This window comes from Eutrigla gurnardus, assembly GCF_963514095.1.
Source record: "Eutrigla gurnardus genome assembly, chromosome: 14".
Lineage (NCBI taxonomy): Eukaryota > Metazoa > Chordata > Actinopteri > Perciformes > Triglidae > Eutrigla > Eutrigla gurnardus.
The window spans coordinates 3,534,236-3,549,998 of record NC_139937.1 but is presented as its reverse complement, the minus strand read 5'-3'; the positions used below and the strand labels follow the sequence as shown (position 1 = coordinate 3,549,998).

At 43.2% G+C, this 15,763-nt stretch overlaps 2 protein-coding genes across 3 annotated transcripts; both read left to right on the top strand.

Annotated features, from left to right (window-relative positions):
• Nucleotides 1-99: 99 nt before the first annotated feature.
• Nucleotides 100-7,962, top strand: il6r (interleukin 6 receptor). Of its 2 annotated transcripts, XR_014598314.1 has the most exons (11): nt 100-364; nt 1,706-2,296; nt 2,642-2,765; nt 3,160-3,338; nt 3,417-3,586; nt 3,982-4,135; nt 5,807-5,850; nt 5,972-6,029; nt 6,380-6,482; nt 6,734-7,668; nt 7,854-7,962. XR_014598314.1 is itself a non-coding variant. In XM_084027049.1 (10 exons), the coding sequence occupies exons 1-10, from the start codon at nt 283-285 to the stop codon at nt 7,026-7,028; spliced, it is 1,800 nt and encodes a 599-aa protein (XP_083883175.1). In that variant the 5' UTR covers nt 100-282; the 3' UTR covers nt 7,029-7,840. The 2 variants fall into 2 exon arrangements, 1 of the variants encoding a protein (XP_083883175.1); XM_084027049.1 differs by lacking the exon at nt 7,854-7,962 and having other exon boundaries at nt 6,734-7,840.
• A 92-nt stretch (nt 7,963-8,054) lies between these two features.
• On the top strand, nt 8,055-15,762 carry riiad1 (regulatory subunit of type II PKA R-subunit domain containing 1). Its single transcript, XM_084027051.1, has 4 exons — nt 8,055-8,313; nt 8,421-8,497; nt 15,416-15,462; nt 15,633-15,762. Exons 1-4 carry the CDS (start codon nt 8,230-8,232, stop codon nt 15,695-15,697), a joined length of 273 nt encoding a protein of 90 aa, XP_083883177.1. The 5' UTR covers nt 8,055-8,229; the 3' UTR covers nt 15,698-15,762.
• Nucleotide 15,763: the final 1 nt, after the last annotated feature.

Genomic DNA, 15,763 nt, shown 5'->3' with positions numbered 1-15,763 from the left:
AGTCTGACACCTTTAAATTTAAATATGATTATGGCAGGCCTATTTTCAGCTTTATTTTGACGCTGGGGAGGATTTCCTCTATAACGGGTCGACCAAGGGGAAGAGCGCTGGGATTTCACAATAACGGGTCTTTCTGCCAGCAGACTGCTGCAACCAGAGGAACCCGGTGACTGCTTACACGACCTCGTCTGCTTGAAGACCGACAGTTGTAGTTGTAATTGTTTGTTTGAAACGTTTGATGGGAGTCACAACAACCTCCATCTGGTGCTGTGCCGCGCAAACATGCGGGGATCTGTCCCATTGCTGTGCGTTCTGTGCGCCACGGTGGTCAGCGGCATCTTCGACGGAACCTGCCCCAGAAAGGGTAAACTAAACCGGGGTCGTTCATTCTGTTTGCTGTTATTCATTTTTGAAAATGTGGAATATATTTGGACTAACTTTATACTAACTATTTAACTATCCTGTTATAATTATAGTCAATTTGAGCCTATTCAATGTTAACGTCTCTAAAAAGAGGGCCAACTTTTTTTATTTATTTCTTTGCTTGATATTTTCATTAACTTTTCCTAATTGCTGGGGTCAAATTGACCAGGAGAATAAAATGTTAGAAAAACAGGAGGGTTAAAGAAGTAAAGTTATTCAGAGTTATTCAGATTGTTCTAATTCTTTGATTTGACTGGAGATAAATCCCAGCAAATAGAAGCATCTCAAATAAAATAAAAGTAAAAGTAAATCTGTGCTCTGTAACAGCCTGCTTTGTTTGTAGTCAGAGCAGGGCAACTCAAGTTTGTTCGTTTATTTACAGAACTTGTATAATTATGAGTATGGTTATTTGTTAACTATGAATATAAACATAATTGCTTTACATTATCCGTATCGTCATTCTGTGTGGTTTCATATCCAAAACGCTGTTATGTAAAAGCTTTTGTTGGAAGCTCAGAGAAACGTTCTGAAGGATTCAAGTTTTTGAAGTTTTTGTTTTTTTCAGAAGTTCAGAACCAGATTTTTCTTTCTTAAATCAGGGTCTGTCTTCTTTGCAGCTTGTAATAACTCATTTATTTGTACAAGCCCACAAATCAGCATCTACCATACTATAAATGTGTTTTAACCTTGGTTGTGTTTGTTGTACTGGACTACACTGCTGGAGGGAGGAGGCGACCCCTGCACATCTATTATCCAAATTATTTATGGGTTCAGAGATATTCAAAAGTTAGAATCCATGTAAACCTAAAACCAGTTCACAGTTGTCGATGTGTCGTTTTCTGCCTTCTCTGAGCCGCAGAGTCTCTATTTTCCACATTTGTTTTCTAGACAAACAAGACGGGGATGTCGGAAAGTGGGAGTAAGGCAGAGATAGTGTGTTTGCACTGAGGGCAATGGTCTTCTGACGTCAAGCCAGTCAATCCAAACAGTAAGGCTGTATACACAAGGCATTTTCAAGTCACGACTGATTTGACAGGGACGTAAATATGTGAGAGGTGACACAACGACGGCATGATTTAGGACAGAAAGAGAAACGGAAAAAGAGAGACCTATTAAAAGAGGAAGTTCAGGAGCAGTTGGTCATATGCAGCGATGCGTCCTATTTGTTGGATGGTTGACAGCAACCGATATGCAAAGATGAAAGAACGTGTCACGTTGTCCAGCACTCACAAAGGTTTTTATTTGATAAATGATGATGTTTGTTGGTTGCCTTTCTGTGCAGACCCTCCCCCCGGTGTGTTGGTCTTAAGCCCCGGCAGTAAGTTGGTTTTGACCTGCAGCGGTCATGTGGAGGTGGACGGAGTAAAGGTCAGCGTGGCCAGAAACGGCTCAGACACCGACAGAAGAGGGAGTTCTTCTGTTGCAGCTCCAATCAGTGAAAAGAGCAAAATGAGCAACGCTGGAGCTTCCATGAAAAGTGACAAACGTGCCACGGAGAAAGCTGTAAAGCGACCTGAGGCGGGGGAAAACAAAAGCCTCAGACATGCAGGTTCAGGGTCCACAGCCTCTCCCACCACTCACCCCAGCGTGAGCAGACTGTTAAAGGGGGAATCCGACTGGGAGGATGGAGAGATGGACGACGAGGGCGATTACGAGGAGGAAGGGAGCAGAGTAACCAGGGGCATAAAGTCAAAGCTGCAGTGGAAGTGGAACGGGAGGGCCGTGGGAAAAGGAGGCAGAGACTGGGGAGGAATCACATCGGAGAGGAGAGGAGCTGCACTGTCTCTGTCCTCAGTGAGACTGACGGACTCGGGGAGATACTCGTGTTATCACAGAGGCAGAGAGAGGTTCTCCTTAAAGGTCATCGTGGCAGGTGAGTCACAACAGCAATGAAGTTTATATATATATATATATATATATATATATATATATATATATATATATATATATATATATATATATATATATATATACACACACATATAAATATATATAATGAAAGCCTCAACATAACATTTTATTCACGCTATCGATTGTTTTTCTCTGATTCTGTCGACTTAATATCTTGTTTTGGATTGTTGGTTGTGTCATGTTGGATTCTGGGATAGTGTTATGTTCATATTTCATTATTTCTGAAACAGCTGGGGTAAAAGTAATTGACAGTTTAACCCAAGAGACAACACATGACTGCATCCCTGCATGTCTTCTGTACGGTTAGATCCTCCAGAGAATCCCAGCCTGTCCTGCTACAAAAGGTCACCCAGCAGTAAGATTCGCTGTGAGTGGACGCCTCAGAAGCCCGTCACTATTTCACCTAACTGTTACCTCTTACTCAGCAAAAGGTAAGACACGAACACTGTAACACCCCAAAGAAAAACTAAATGTGTGTGGAGATAGTGATACATTCTGTGCAACATCCTGTATCAACTGACCTGTCAATCACAAGAAACCATCCCTTTGTAACACCTAGTCATGGAGTATCCACATACACATTTAAATATATTATTGTTGAATGTTTTAGAGTACAAATTCAAAGGTTAACCAGAAATGGTGACATTCTGTTACCACACTTCACACCTTTATTATGTAGCTGACAGTAGAGAAACGACAGGAAATGAGGTGAGATGTTTTCTCATGTGAAGTTCTTCATGTGGGCGGGAGGACACGTGTAAAACTACAACAGGAACATGGCAACTTCTATTGAAACTGTTCTTCCTGTGTCGTTCCCTCTCTCAGCCCGACCGAGAGCTTCCTCCGGCTGCAGTGTTCCTACTCGTCTCGCCGCTCCTCCTGTTGGTGCGCTCTGGACCACAACGAGGACGAGCTGAGGGCCCTCCACATGGCCTACCTGTGCGTTACCAGCATCGCAGGCAATGCCACCAGCGCCTTGGTGCACTTCAACCCTCTGGGCATTTGTGAGTTTGTGTGTCCACTTCATATTTGTGTTTGTTCTGATGCAAAAGCACTCACTAGATCCCTCCTTGTTCTGGCAGTGAAGCCCGACCCTCCATCAAATGTGTCGGTGCAACAGGAGGAGGGGCACGAGAGGAGGATGAGGGTCACCTGGGGTTGGCCTATCTCCTGGAAGTCTCATGACAGCTACTATGAACTCATCTACGAGATCAAGTACCGGCCTCTTAAGTCCTCCCTTTATTATTGGCAGGTGCGTGCTGGGAGACAAACGCCGGTGTGTGTGTGTGTGTGTGTGTGTGTGCGTGTGTGTGTGTGTGTGTGCGTGTGTGTGTGTGTGTGTGTGTGTGTTTACTTTTTCGCAGTTCAGTAGATCCGTAAATGGTTGGCTTATCTGAATCTAAACAGTGAAGGTGACGGCAGTGTGTTCACCATAATAACTCCCCACGCATACACACTATTGAAATTGTGACCTCACACACACACACACACACACACACACAAATGAAATACTCTCACACAGACTGAAAGAAATGTGCGAGGTGTTCAGTAGTGAATGTGAGAGTTGTGTGTGGGTGGGGACAAAATTGTATTATGTATTGCGCGGCCCCTCACATTGACCTGGTTGCCCCCCTGTGTGTGGATTAGATCCAGACGGTGAAGAGTCTGCGCTCCTGCACCATCACCGACGCCATGCCTGGTGTTGAGTACCTGATACAGCTCAGGACTAGGGATGAGTATGACGGTCAGTGGAGTGACTGGAGTTCACCTGTCTATGCCAGCAGTTGGTTGTTGACAACAGGTAAACACACAAACACGAGGGGTGGTGGTGGTGTTGGGGGGGGGGGGGGGGGGGAATGAGTATTTTCCATTGCTCAGGGTCCAGCAGCCAAAATAAGCACCCAAGACGAGGAGGTGATGTACATTACATGGACCTGTTAATCATTGAGCTTTATTGCCTCGGTAATACACGATCCACTCTGGACACAGACAAAGGTAGTCATGACAACCAGACAAGGAGGGCCTCCTGTTTCCTTCCTTGGGCTGCTGTTCACAAACACCCTCCCATACAGGATTTTACCTCTTCCAGTTGTGTTTCCCTTTCTCTCATGTTTACTCGTTGTGCACTGCATGCAGTATTCTGGACCCCGAATACACGATCATAAAGTTTTAAATATTTAGAAGTAGTTTATGAATGCTTATGTTCTTTCTTCTTCTCCAGGGACATGTTTTATCTTGGTATTTTAAAACATATCTCTTGATACACGTCCCATTCTCTGGAAAACCTTCATATCTAATGGATATCACATTATATTATATCTCATTTAGCTGTCGCTTTGATCCAAAGCATCTTCCCATCAGTGCATTCAACCGTGAGGGTACAAACCCAGAACAGCAACAATCAAGTATTTATTTGACTATATGGAAAGTTCATTCTTTCTTTCAGTTTTCTTTTATTTTAAGAAGCTGACTGTGTGATCACTTTCCTATCACCTTAAATCAGGGGTCTCAAATTTAACTTACCTGTGGGCCGCCGGAGGTAGAGTCTGGGTGAGGCTGGGTCACATCAAGTATTCCACAAAAAAAGGGACCAATGTTAGTGGGTGCAGCTTATATTCAGGTGCGCTCAATAGTCTGGAAATTACGGTACAAGTGACCTACGTTGCTAATTTGTGTTGTTGTCACGAGCCTGAGCTATGGTCCACAAGTGTTAAAAAATACAAAACGCACAGGGCATAAGGTGAAGAAAAAAAAACGTGCGGTCCACACTAAACCAAGCTTTGATTTCAGGTAGGGGGGCCGCAAAATATTGTGCCGCGAGTCTGAGACCCCTGCCTTACATGGAGGTCATTTGGAAAAACCACAGAGATTTTGACTTTGAACGCATCACAGAACAGAAAAAGTCAGTAATCAGGAAGTAAGCATTGACAGACAGGCCCGACTTGTGATTGGACGGGTTTTTACAGTCCTGCCACGGCCACAGATGACATTTTTTTTTATTGTTTTGATGAATTAATTTTGTCATTAAATGTTTGAATGTTATGAGGATTTCAAGTAATATAACAGAAAGTGTTTCTGAATAGAATCACCTACTCAACCTTTAATCAATAAAGACAATCACTCACCCCAAAATATGTTTATTCTGTCTCTCACTATATGCATAACAGCTCCTCTGATTTATGATAAACACGTTTACAATCATTTCAGAAATCATCAACAATATTTTATGAGCATGAGTTTCTTTTCTTTTCTCTTAAAATAACTTCTGTAGGTTTAATAAGTCTGGATTTGTTTTTAAACAAACTTGTAAAATAAATATATACAATAACAGAACTTGTGCCTAGATCAGTAGTTCCCAGCCTGTTTTTACTTGGGATGAAAGTCTGAAAAACATGAATTGTGTCATTCAACCTCCAGATTTTACAAAATCATAGTTGTTGATAACACATCATCTGTGTGAATGTCTCCTCAGCTAAAGGGTCAGTCGAGCTGCTGAATGAGGATCTCTCCCCAACAGTAAGAGTCTCAAAGCGTCATTGAATAAGAAAAACAACATTCATGCTGCTGCTACAGTATTCATTGTTTCCCGACTCCAGTATCTCACGCTGCCTCTTCGGTTATCTTCTCTAACTTGCAGTTTCCAGCATACATAGACAGCGAAGGCAGCTCTGGTACAGATGACGATTTGTTTGATGGTAAGGTTTTTCAGTTAATTAGATGTGGCGTGTTGTGTGTGTGTGTGTGTGTGTGTGTGTGTGTGTGTGTGTGTGTGTGTGTGTGTGTGTGTGTGTGTGTGTGTGTGTTATAGATGGGGGAACTCTTAAATATAGTCAGTACTGAAACCCCTCTGCACCACTGGGTTTCAACAGGAAGCCATGTCATTATAATAACTGAGGCTGAACAACGAAATAAGCCACAGGAAACATGGCTCAACACACCTATCTGTCACACACACACACATTCACTCAGACCCGAACACACGCTTGGATGGAGGTTGTTCATCTCCATTAGGATGACTCAGAGTCTCCCCCTGTCTATACTGCAGATCCTGAACCAGTGAAAAGGGGAGCGGAGGCGTTACATCACGTCCTGTGGATCTCCGGTTTATTTGCTCTCTTGACGGTCATTTTGGCTGCCTACGTATTCAGGTAGTGAATATATATTAAGTATATACATATATATACATATATATATATATATATATATATATATATATATATATATATATATATATATATATATATATATATATATATAAATATATATATAAATATATATATATACAAAAAGCATGGATACATTTACATCATGACCTAAATAATAGCCAATGGTTGGCCGTCCTTGTTTTCAAATCTCAGGACATTTTTCAGTCAACTTCTCTTTTTTTTTATCATTTCAGACACAAGAACAGATTTATGTCTAAACTTCAGAGTCTGAGCGTCATCCAATGTGGTGACTCTGCTCGGCCTGCTCCGCCCACCCCAACACCTCCAGAAGGGCAGGCGCTGGTGACCTTTGCCCCGCCTTGTTACAAAGAAGCCCCACCAAGCGAAGGGGAAGGAGGGGAAGAAGAAAAAGAAGAAGAAGAAAAAGAAGAAGAAGAAAAAGAAGAAGAAGAACAGCGGCTAAAGGAGAGGATAGAAGCCGTTCACTTCAACAACACAAGCTATTTCTTTCTCCACAGTGAGGGATGAGCAGGCAGAAAGGGGAATAAAACTATTCAGAGCCAGTGTCACAGACGACAAAAGGATAATAGACTTGAAATTGTTATGGTTCTCTCCAAACAACTGCTGTTCAAAGCCAACTCAGGAACTGCTTGTATTCTGTTTATCGTTCTATCTTTAACTAATGCCTAAAATACCTCTAAAATACTTTGTTGGTGTGTTTGTCTGAAGAGCAGCTTTCTCACTCTCCCATGTCTTCGCCAATTTAAATTGTGTTGCTAAACAGTCGACTCGATGTAGGTCTAAATGATAGGCCTGCGTCTAGCACATCACCTCATGTTCTGTTTGTATATAGTTTTTATTTCAGTTTCATCAAATATATCACTAGCATGGTCCCAATTCAGTTTCCACATATTCTTTATGCGGTTTGAAAAATAATTGCTTTTGTTAAGCATCATTGATTCATCTATTTTCCTTCCTTTTGGACTGATTGTCCAGTGTAAGGTTGTATTTTGCTCCAAAGAAAGATTGTGGAATCAAAAAACGACCCTGGAAGTCTGGACTATAAACTGTGCAAAGTGGCCAGCTGCCCCCCAGAACTCAAGCTTTAGGACTGTTAACCACGTAAGAATAATAGCAATTGATATAAGACACAGGCCTTAAAGATAGAGTAGGTCATTCTATTCAGAAACACTTTCTGTTATGTCTTGAAATCTCATAATGTACCGATAGCCATCAATACATTAAATGCTCTGACATAAAAACATTTAAAAAAAATGTAAAACCCAGGGATGCTGGGATACATAAACACATCTTAATTGACAATGTAGTTAAATCCAAGTGGCCTCCAGAAAGTCATTTATCAGACAATCAAAAAGGATGTGTGTAAATGTGGTAAATAGTAAAGTTTCAAACATCATGGTGGTTTGTTGTTCTTGTAGGCTACTTGAGGCTTTTTAAGAGACAAAACGCTGCTGTTTCCCATCGTGTATTTCTCAAAGTATTTAAACGTAGATTCATTTGATTTCCAAAACATAAAGAATTAACTTTTTTCTTGTCCTATGCTGCCACCTCCTGGCCGCAGCTCTGAATTGTTGGAGATCGTTTCCATAGCAACAGCTGTCACTCGCCCGCAGCAGCTGTGTGTCGGTAACAGGTGGTATTTGTGCGTTATATAGCTTCAAACGTGTTTCCTGTGGGCACTGTAAGGTAAATAATTAGACGAGTAGAGATGATGGCTGGAAAAGGAGGTTCGACGAAGCTGGACGTCGGTGAATTAAGTGCTGAGCAGCAGGAGAAGCTGCGACACTTCAAGGTAACATCGGGGGGATTTTACGAGGTTAAAAGCTAACGCTAGCGCTATTAGCCAGCCACAAAACGCAGCTTAATTCACCTGAAATGAATCGTCTGTGCCATTCTCAGATCAAGACGAGAATCGACAACGAGAAGTATTTGAGAGCCCACCCGGAAGTAGAGGTCTTGATTGGCGACTTTCTGAGGTGAGTAAACGTGAACTCATCTGCTCTGCTTTACTTACTTCCCTTTTTACTTTTCATGTTTAAGCTAACTTTAATCCCGGTGTCTACGGGTGAACCTCACTGATGCTAGTTGTGTTAGAGACTGATATAGTCCTGATATCATGCTCCCACGTGGTTAAAGACAACAATCCGAGGCCGACAGGTGTCGTGCCAAAAAGTGATCGTCTGCCAGAATTTGATTTCCGGTCGCATTCATTACAGTCTAATTCATAAGACAGGGCTAAACAAAGGCATCAGACATACCCAGCACAGAGACATGTCTACAGGGGTGGACTGGGACAAAAATTTGGCCCTGGACTTTTTGGTCCAGACCGGCCCACTACAATCCGCGCGCAGATATCGCCCCGTTGATGTACAAACACATAAGTTCTTAATAACACCACTATACTAAACAATATCCCTTTATATTCTGAAGCCTTGAATAAAATAAATGATAACTACGCATTGTGTTGCTCACTTGCTCTTAAGAAGGATACTGGAGAAAGGATTTAAGATTCAAGAGTGTTTATTTATCACTCACTCATACAGACAGGAGATGATGTACTGGGCCTGTCGCCTATCACAAACCTGGACATGAAAAGTAGAGGAATAGTGTCGAATAAGTTAAGTCTGAACAAGATTACATGCAAATAATGAGTCTGCACGCAATCAGAACTTTGGTTAGTTGGCTAAATTATGGAAAACAATAGTATATTGATCTGAAAAATGGACAAACACTAATTTTATTTTAGAAAGATAGTACAGCTCAACATAATGTATAGACAATGAAGCATGACATAAGAGGAAATACTTGTAATTTGTGTACTGCATCATGAGTAATATGTATGCAGATGTTTTACTGTAATATAGTTAATCAGTGTTTTATTAATTTGAACTGTATGTTAAACTGTTGAAGGACAATCAACCATAAACACTGACTGAAAAAAATGTGTAAAGCATACATATTTGTTAAGTTGTAAACACTTTAACTCTGGTGACCTGATTTGGGGGATGGCATTATAGGTGAATATGGTTATTGTTTTCCAATACTTTAGATAACTAGATTTAGTTGTAACACACCACACCATCCAGAGTTTGCTATTTATTATGTCAAGTAAAGTTCATAGACAGTTAAGCAACCGTTCTGAACTATTTATTTTATGAATGTTTATCCACACTATTCTGGAAGGCACATACCTGCTACCTCCTTCACATGGAGTCTCTTCTTCCTCAACATTTCTTTCAGCCTCCTCCTGCACCATAAGGGCAGTGATGGGAGCCTCACTCTCTTCAGCCTCTCTGTCACTGTCAGACTCACGTGAAGGACACGGACCTGCTTCGGTGCTGCTAGCTCCGGCCAGGCCGGCCCCTGCTGCAAACATCTGCGTGATAGTTAAACTTTTAGCAGCCTGTGCTGCTAGAGCTTTTCTTTTCTTTTCCCTCAATTTTTCTGCACCGCCTTTGCGTTTTTTACTTTCCTTCTCCATTTTTGTTTTTCGTGTGGTGTTATGTTGTTGTTGTTGTTTTCTCTCGCGCCGTCTCTCATCATCGACTCCTCATCATTAAAAGTGATTGGACGAGGGGGGGTCTAGAACATGCGTGGGTGGGACTCCTGGGCCTCTAAAGCCTCTCATAGGGCCATTCTGTAGACAGACAATCATCACCTCTCACCTCTCTGTCTGCAGCTGATCACTGTGGGCCGAGCTGGTGCACGTCTCTCTCCCCGGGCCGCCCGGGAGAGTTACACTAGTTATCAAAGCAAGGCGAGGCATGGCAAAAAATAAATAAATAATAATAATAATAATAATAATAATAATAATAATAATAATAATAATAATAATAATAAATAAATAAATAAAAAAACGGCCGTCCATCGGCCCATTAGTGACCGGCCCACCGGGAAAAGTTCCGGTACTCCCGATGGCCAATCCACCCCTGCATGTCTATCACGTAATTGTCAGGGCTGATTTCGCTACAAACTACACTTCTTTAGGCCACAGTTGTGATAATTACGTAACAACAAACGTTAAACTTTCTAAGACACATACCTTTGCTATAATTGCGGACGTACAGTTGTGTGTATCCGCATATTATGACCGTTTAATCCAGAGAAAACCAGACGTTTAAACGCTACCGCTCAACGGGCTGCTGTGCGCGCTCCCGCGACCGGAAATCAAATTCTGGCAGACGATCACTTTTTGGCACGACACCGGCCTTTTGTAAACGTAGACAGGTAACCAGTCTATCACAGGGCCGACATGTAGAGACAGACAGGTAACCAGTCTATCACAGGGCCGACATGTAGAGACAGACAGGTAACCAGTCTATCACAGGGCTGACATGTAGAGACAGACAGGTAACCAGTCTATCACAGGGCTGACATGTAGAGACAGACAGGTAACCAGTCTATCACAGGGCTGACATGTAGAGACAGACAGGTAACCAGTCTATCACAGGGTAGACATGTAGAGACAGACAGGTAACCAGTCTATCACAGGGAGACATGTAGAGACAGACAGGTAACCAGTCTATCACAGGGCTGACATGTAGAGACAGACAGGTAACCAGTCTATCACAGGGCTGACATGTAGAGACAGACAGGTAACCAGTCTATCACAGGGCTGACATGTAGAGAAGACAGGTAACCAGTCTCTCACAGGGCTGACATGTAGATACAGACAGCTAACCAGTCTCTCACAGGGCTGACATGTAGAGACAGACAGGTAACCAGACTATCACAGGGAGACATGTAGAGACAGACAGGTAACCAGTCTATCACAGGGAGACATGTAGAGACAGACAGGTAACCAGTCTATCACAGGGCTGACATGTAGAGACAGACAGGTAACCAGTCTATCACAGGGCTGACATGTAGAGACAGACAGGTAACCAGTCTATCACAGGGCTGACATGTAGAGACAGACAGGTAACCAGTCTATCACAGGGTAGACATGTAGAGACAGACAGGTAACCAGTCTATCACAGGGCTGACATGTAGAGACAGACAGGTAACCTGTCTATCACAGGGTAGACATGTAGAGACAGACAGGTAACCAGTCTATCACAGGGTACACATGTAGAGACAGACAGGTAACCAGTCTATCAAAGGGCTGACATGTAGAGACAGACAGGTAACCAGTCTATCACAGGGCTGACATGTAGAGACAGACAGGTAACCAGTCTATCACAGGGTAGACATGTAGAGACAGACAGGTAACCAGTCTATCACAGGGTAGACATGTAGAGACAGACAGGTAACCAGTCTATCACAGGGCTGACATGTAGAGACAGACAGGTGACCAGTCTATCACAGGGCTGACATGTAGAGACAGACAGGTAACCAGTCTATCACAGGGAGACATGTAGAGACAGACAGGTAACCGGTCTATCACAGGGCCGACATGTAGAGACAGACAGGTAACCAGTCTATCACAGGGCCGACATGTAGAGACAGACAGGTAACCAGTCTATCACAGGGAGACATGTAGAGACAGACAGGTAACCAGTCTATCACAGGGAGACATGTAGAGACAGACAGGTAACCAGTCTATCACAGGGCTGACATGTAGAGACAGACAGGTGACCAGTCTATCACAGGGTAGACATGTAGAGACAGACAGGTAACCAGTCTATCACAGGGAGACATGTAGAGACAGACAGGTAACCAGTCTATCACAGGGCCGACATGTAGAGACAGACAGGTAACCAGTCTATCACAGGGCCGACATGTAGAGACATACAGGTAACCAGTCTATCACAGGGCTGACATGTAGAGACAGACAGGTGACCAGTCTATCACAGGGAGACATGTAGAGACAGACAGGTAACCAGTCTATCACAGGGCCGACATGTAGAGACAGACAGGTAACCAGTCTATCACAGGGCCGACATGTAGAGACATACAGGTAACCAGTCTATCACAGGGAGACATGTAGAGACAGACAGGTAACCAGTCTATCACAGGGAGACATGTAGAGACAGACAGGTAACCAGTCTATCACAGGGCTGACATGTAGAGACAGACAGGTAACCAGTCTATCACAGGGTAGACATGTAGAGACAGACAGGCAACCAGTCTATCACAGGGCTGACATGTAGGGACAGACAGGTAACCTGTCTATCACAGGGTAGACATGTAGAGACAGACAGGTAACCAGTCTATCACAGGGTAGACATGTAGAGACAGACAGGTAACCAGTCTATCAAAGGGCTGACATGTAGAGACAGACAGGTAACCAGTCTATCACAGGGCTGACATGTAGAGACAGACAGGTAACCAGTCTATCACAGGGTAGACATGTAGAGACAGACAGGTAACCAGTCTATCACAGGGTAGACATGTAGAGACAGACAGGTAACCAGTCTATCACAGGGCTGACATGTAGAGACAGACAGGTGACCAGTCTATCACAGGGTAGACATGTAGAGACAGACAGGTAACCAGTCTATCACAGGGCTGACATGTAGAGACAGACAGGTAACCAGTCTATCACAGGGCTGACATGTAGAGACAGACAGGTAACCAGTCTCTCACAGGGCTGACATGTAGATACAGACAGGTAACCAGTCTATCACAGGGCTGACATGTAGAGACAGACAGGTAACCAGTCTATCACAGGGCTGACATGTAGAGACAGACAGGTAACCAGTCTATCACAGGGCTGACATGTAGAGACAGACAGGTAACCAGTCTATCACAGGGCTGACATGTAGAGACAGACAGGTAACCAGTCTATCACAGGGCTGACATGTAGAGACAGACAGGTAACCAGTCTATCACAGGGCTGACATGTAGAGACAGACAGGTAACCAGTCTATCACAGGGCTGACATGAAGAGACAGACAGGTAACCAGTCTATCACAGGGCTGACATGTAGAGACAGACAGGTAACCAGTCTATCACAGGGCTGACATGTAGAGACAGACAGGTAACCAGTCTATCACAGGGTAGACATGTAGAGACAGACAGGTAACCAGTCTATCACAGGGCTGACATGTAGAGACAGACAGGTAACCAGTTTATCACAGGGCCGACATGTAGAGACAGACAGGTAACCAGTCTATCACAGGGCTGACATGTAGGGACAGACAGGTAACCTGTCTATCACAGGGTAGACATGTAGAGACAGACAGGTAACCAGTCTATCACAGGGCTGACATGAAGAGACAGACAGGTAACCAGTCTATCACAGGGCTGACATGTAGAGACAGACAGGTAACCAGTCTATCACAGGGCTGACATGTAGAGACAGACAGGTAACCAGTCTATCACAGGGTAGACATGTAGAGACAGACAGGTAACCAGTCTATCACAGGGCTGACATGTAGAGACAGACAGGTAACCAGTTTATCACAGGGCCGACATGTAGAGACAGACAGGTAACCAGTCTATCACAGGGTAGACATGTAGAGACAGACAGGTAACCAGTCTATCACAGGGCTGACATGTAGAGACAGACAGGTAACCAGTTTATCACAGGGCCGACATGTAGAGACAGACAGGTAACCAGTTTATCACAGGGCCGACATGTAGAGACAGACAGGTAACCAGTCTATCACAGGGCTGACATGTAGAGACAGACAGGTAACCAGTCTATCACAGGGAGACATGTAGAGACAGACAGGTAACCAGTTTATCACAGGGCCGACATGTAGAGACAGACAGGTAACCAGTCTATCACAGGGCCGACATGTAGAGACAGACAGGTAACCAGTCTATCACAGGGAGACATGTAGAGACAGACAGGTAACCAGTCTATCACAGGGCCGACATGTAGAGACAGACAGGTAACCAGTCTATCACAGGGAGACATGTAGAGACAGACAGGTGTCCTGTCTGTGCAGTTTTGTAAATGGACATGTTCTCATCTTTTCCTCCTAATCAGCATTAGCATTCAATAATATGATTAAGGAAACCAGGAAATAAACAATAGCCTATAGGCAACCTAAATTACAGATAGCAACTATATTACTGTATTTAGACTACATATGTGACCTTTGCAAATTGACAAACTTCACCTACCGTAAAAGAAGGCTTTAACAATTATATGCTTTAAAAGTTTAAAATGAAAGCAAATTACTTTTAAATGAAGTGTAAACTGAGTTTGATATACAAATATCTTCAGGCAAACTATTCCACGTGTAGATGTCAAAGACTCCGGGAGCGCTACAGCGCGTCCTTTCTGCCTGAGGCCATCAGGCTTTATAACACACATGTAGCCTCCAGACCTGTGCATTTTGTAACGCTATGTAACACTGACATTTAGCTCTTGACTTTTCCTGCTGAGCTAATTTGCCTGTATGTGTGGGCCAAAAGAGAGAGATGGCCATACTTCCAAAAATATATTCTAAGCTGCTCTGTTTGTGATCTATTGTATGCAACACAATATATGACTGCTTGTTATGTTTGGTGGAGCCGGCACCCAGTGTTGTCTCCAAGAACACGTTGCTTCATTTGATAGGAACCTGACGACGTGTATATTCATTCACAAACAAATGAAATTTGTGCTGCTTTTAGGTCAACACATCTCAAGCCTCCATGGAGCTTTCTGTTTCTCGTTATTCTTTGGGGTCAATTTGACCCCATTCAATGTTTAACATCTCTAAAAAGACGGTTAACATGAACCTACTTGAGCCACCTGATGTTAGGATTTTTCCGGTGATTTGCCTTTTTTTTGATGGTCACATAATACGTATTCTGTATGTAAGAAAGGGTAACAGATGTTAGGAAATTTGAGGGTAAGAGGAGGGTTTCCTCAGAATATGCATCTATCTGAAGAATATCCACAGTTGATCACCTTTCAATGTGAACTTTTAGTTTTAAAACATTCAAAGGGCAAAGTCTCAGTTAATATACATCATATTGTACTATTTATATTCATATTATCCCCCCTCTCACAGAGATGTACTTCTGAAAAGGCCGACTGACATCCAGGAGTTTGCTGCGGGTGAGTTGCATGCAAGCACACACACACACACACACACACACACACACACACACACACACACACACACACACACACACACACACATCCTTTAAATGGACCCCAGGTGTTGCGTGACCAAATGAACAACGCTGTTAACTCGGACACTAACAGGTGTTGATGGTCTTTTTCAGATCACTTCACCAACCCAAACCAACATGAGGTTATTGGCTCCAACATGGAGGGAAACATGGAGTGAAACGGTCACGGTGCTTCTCCTGTGTCTTTCCCTGTAAGAGCAGCACATGAATATATTTTAGTCCCA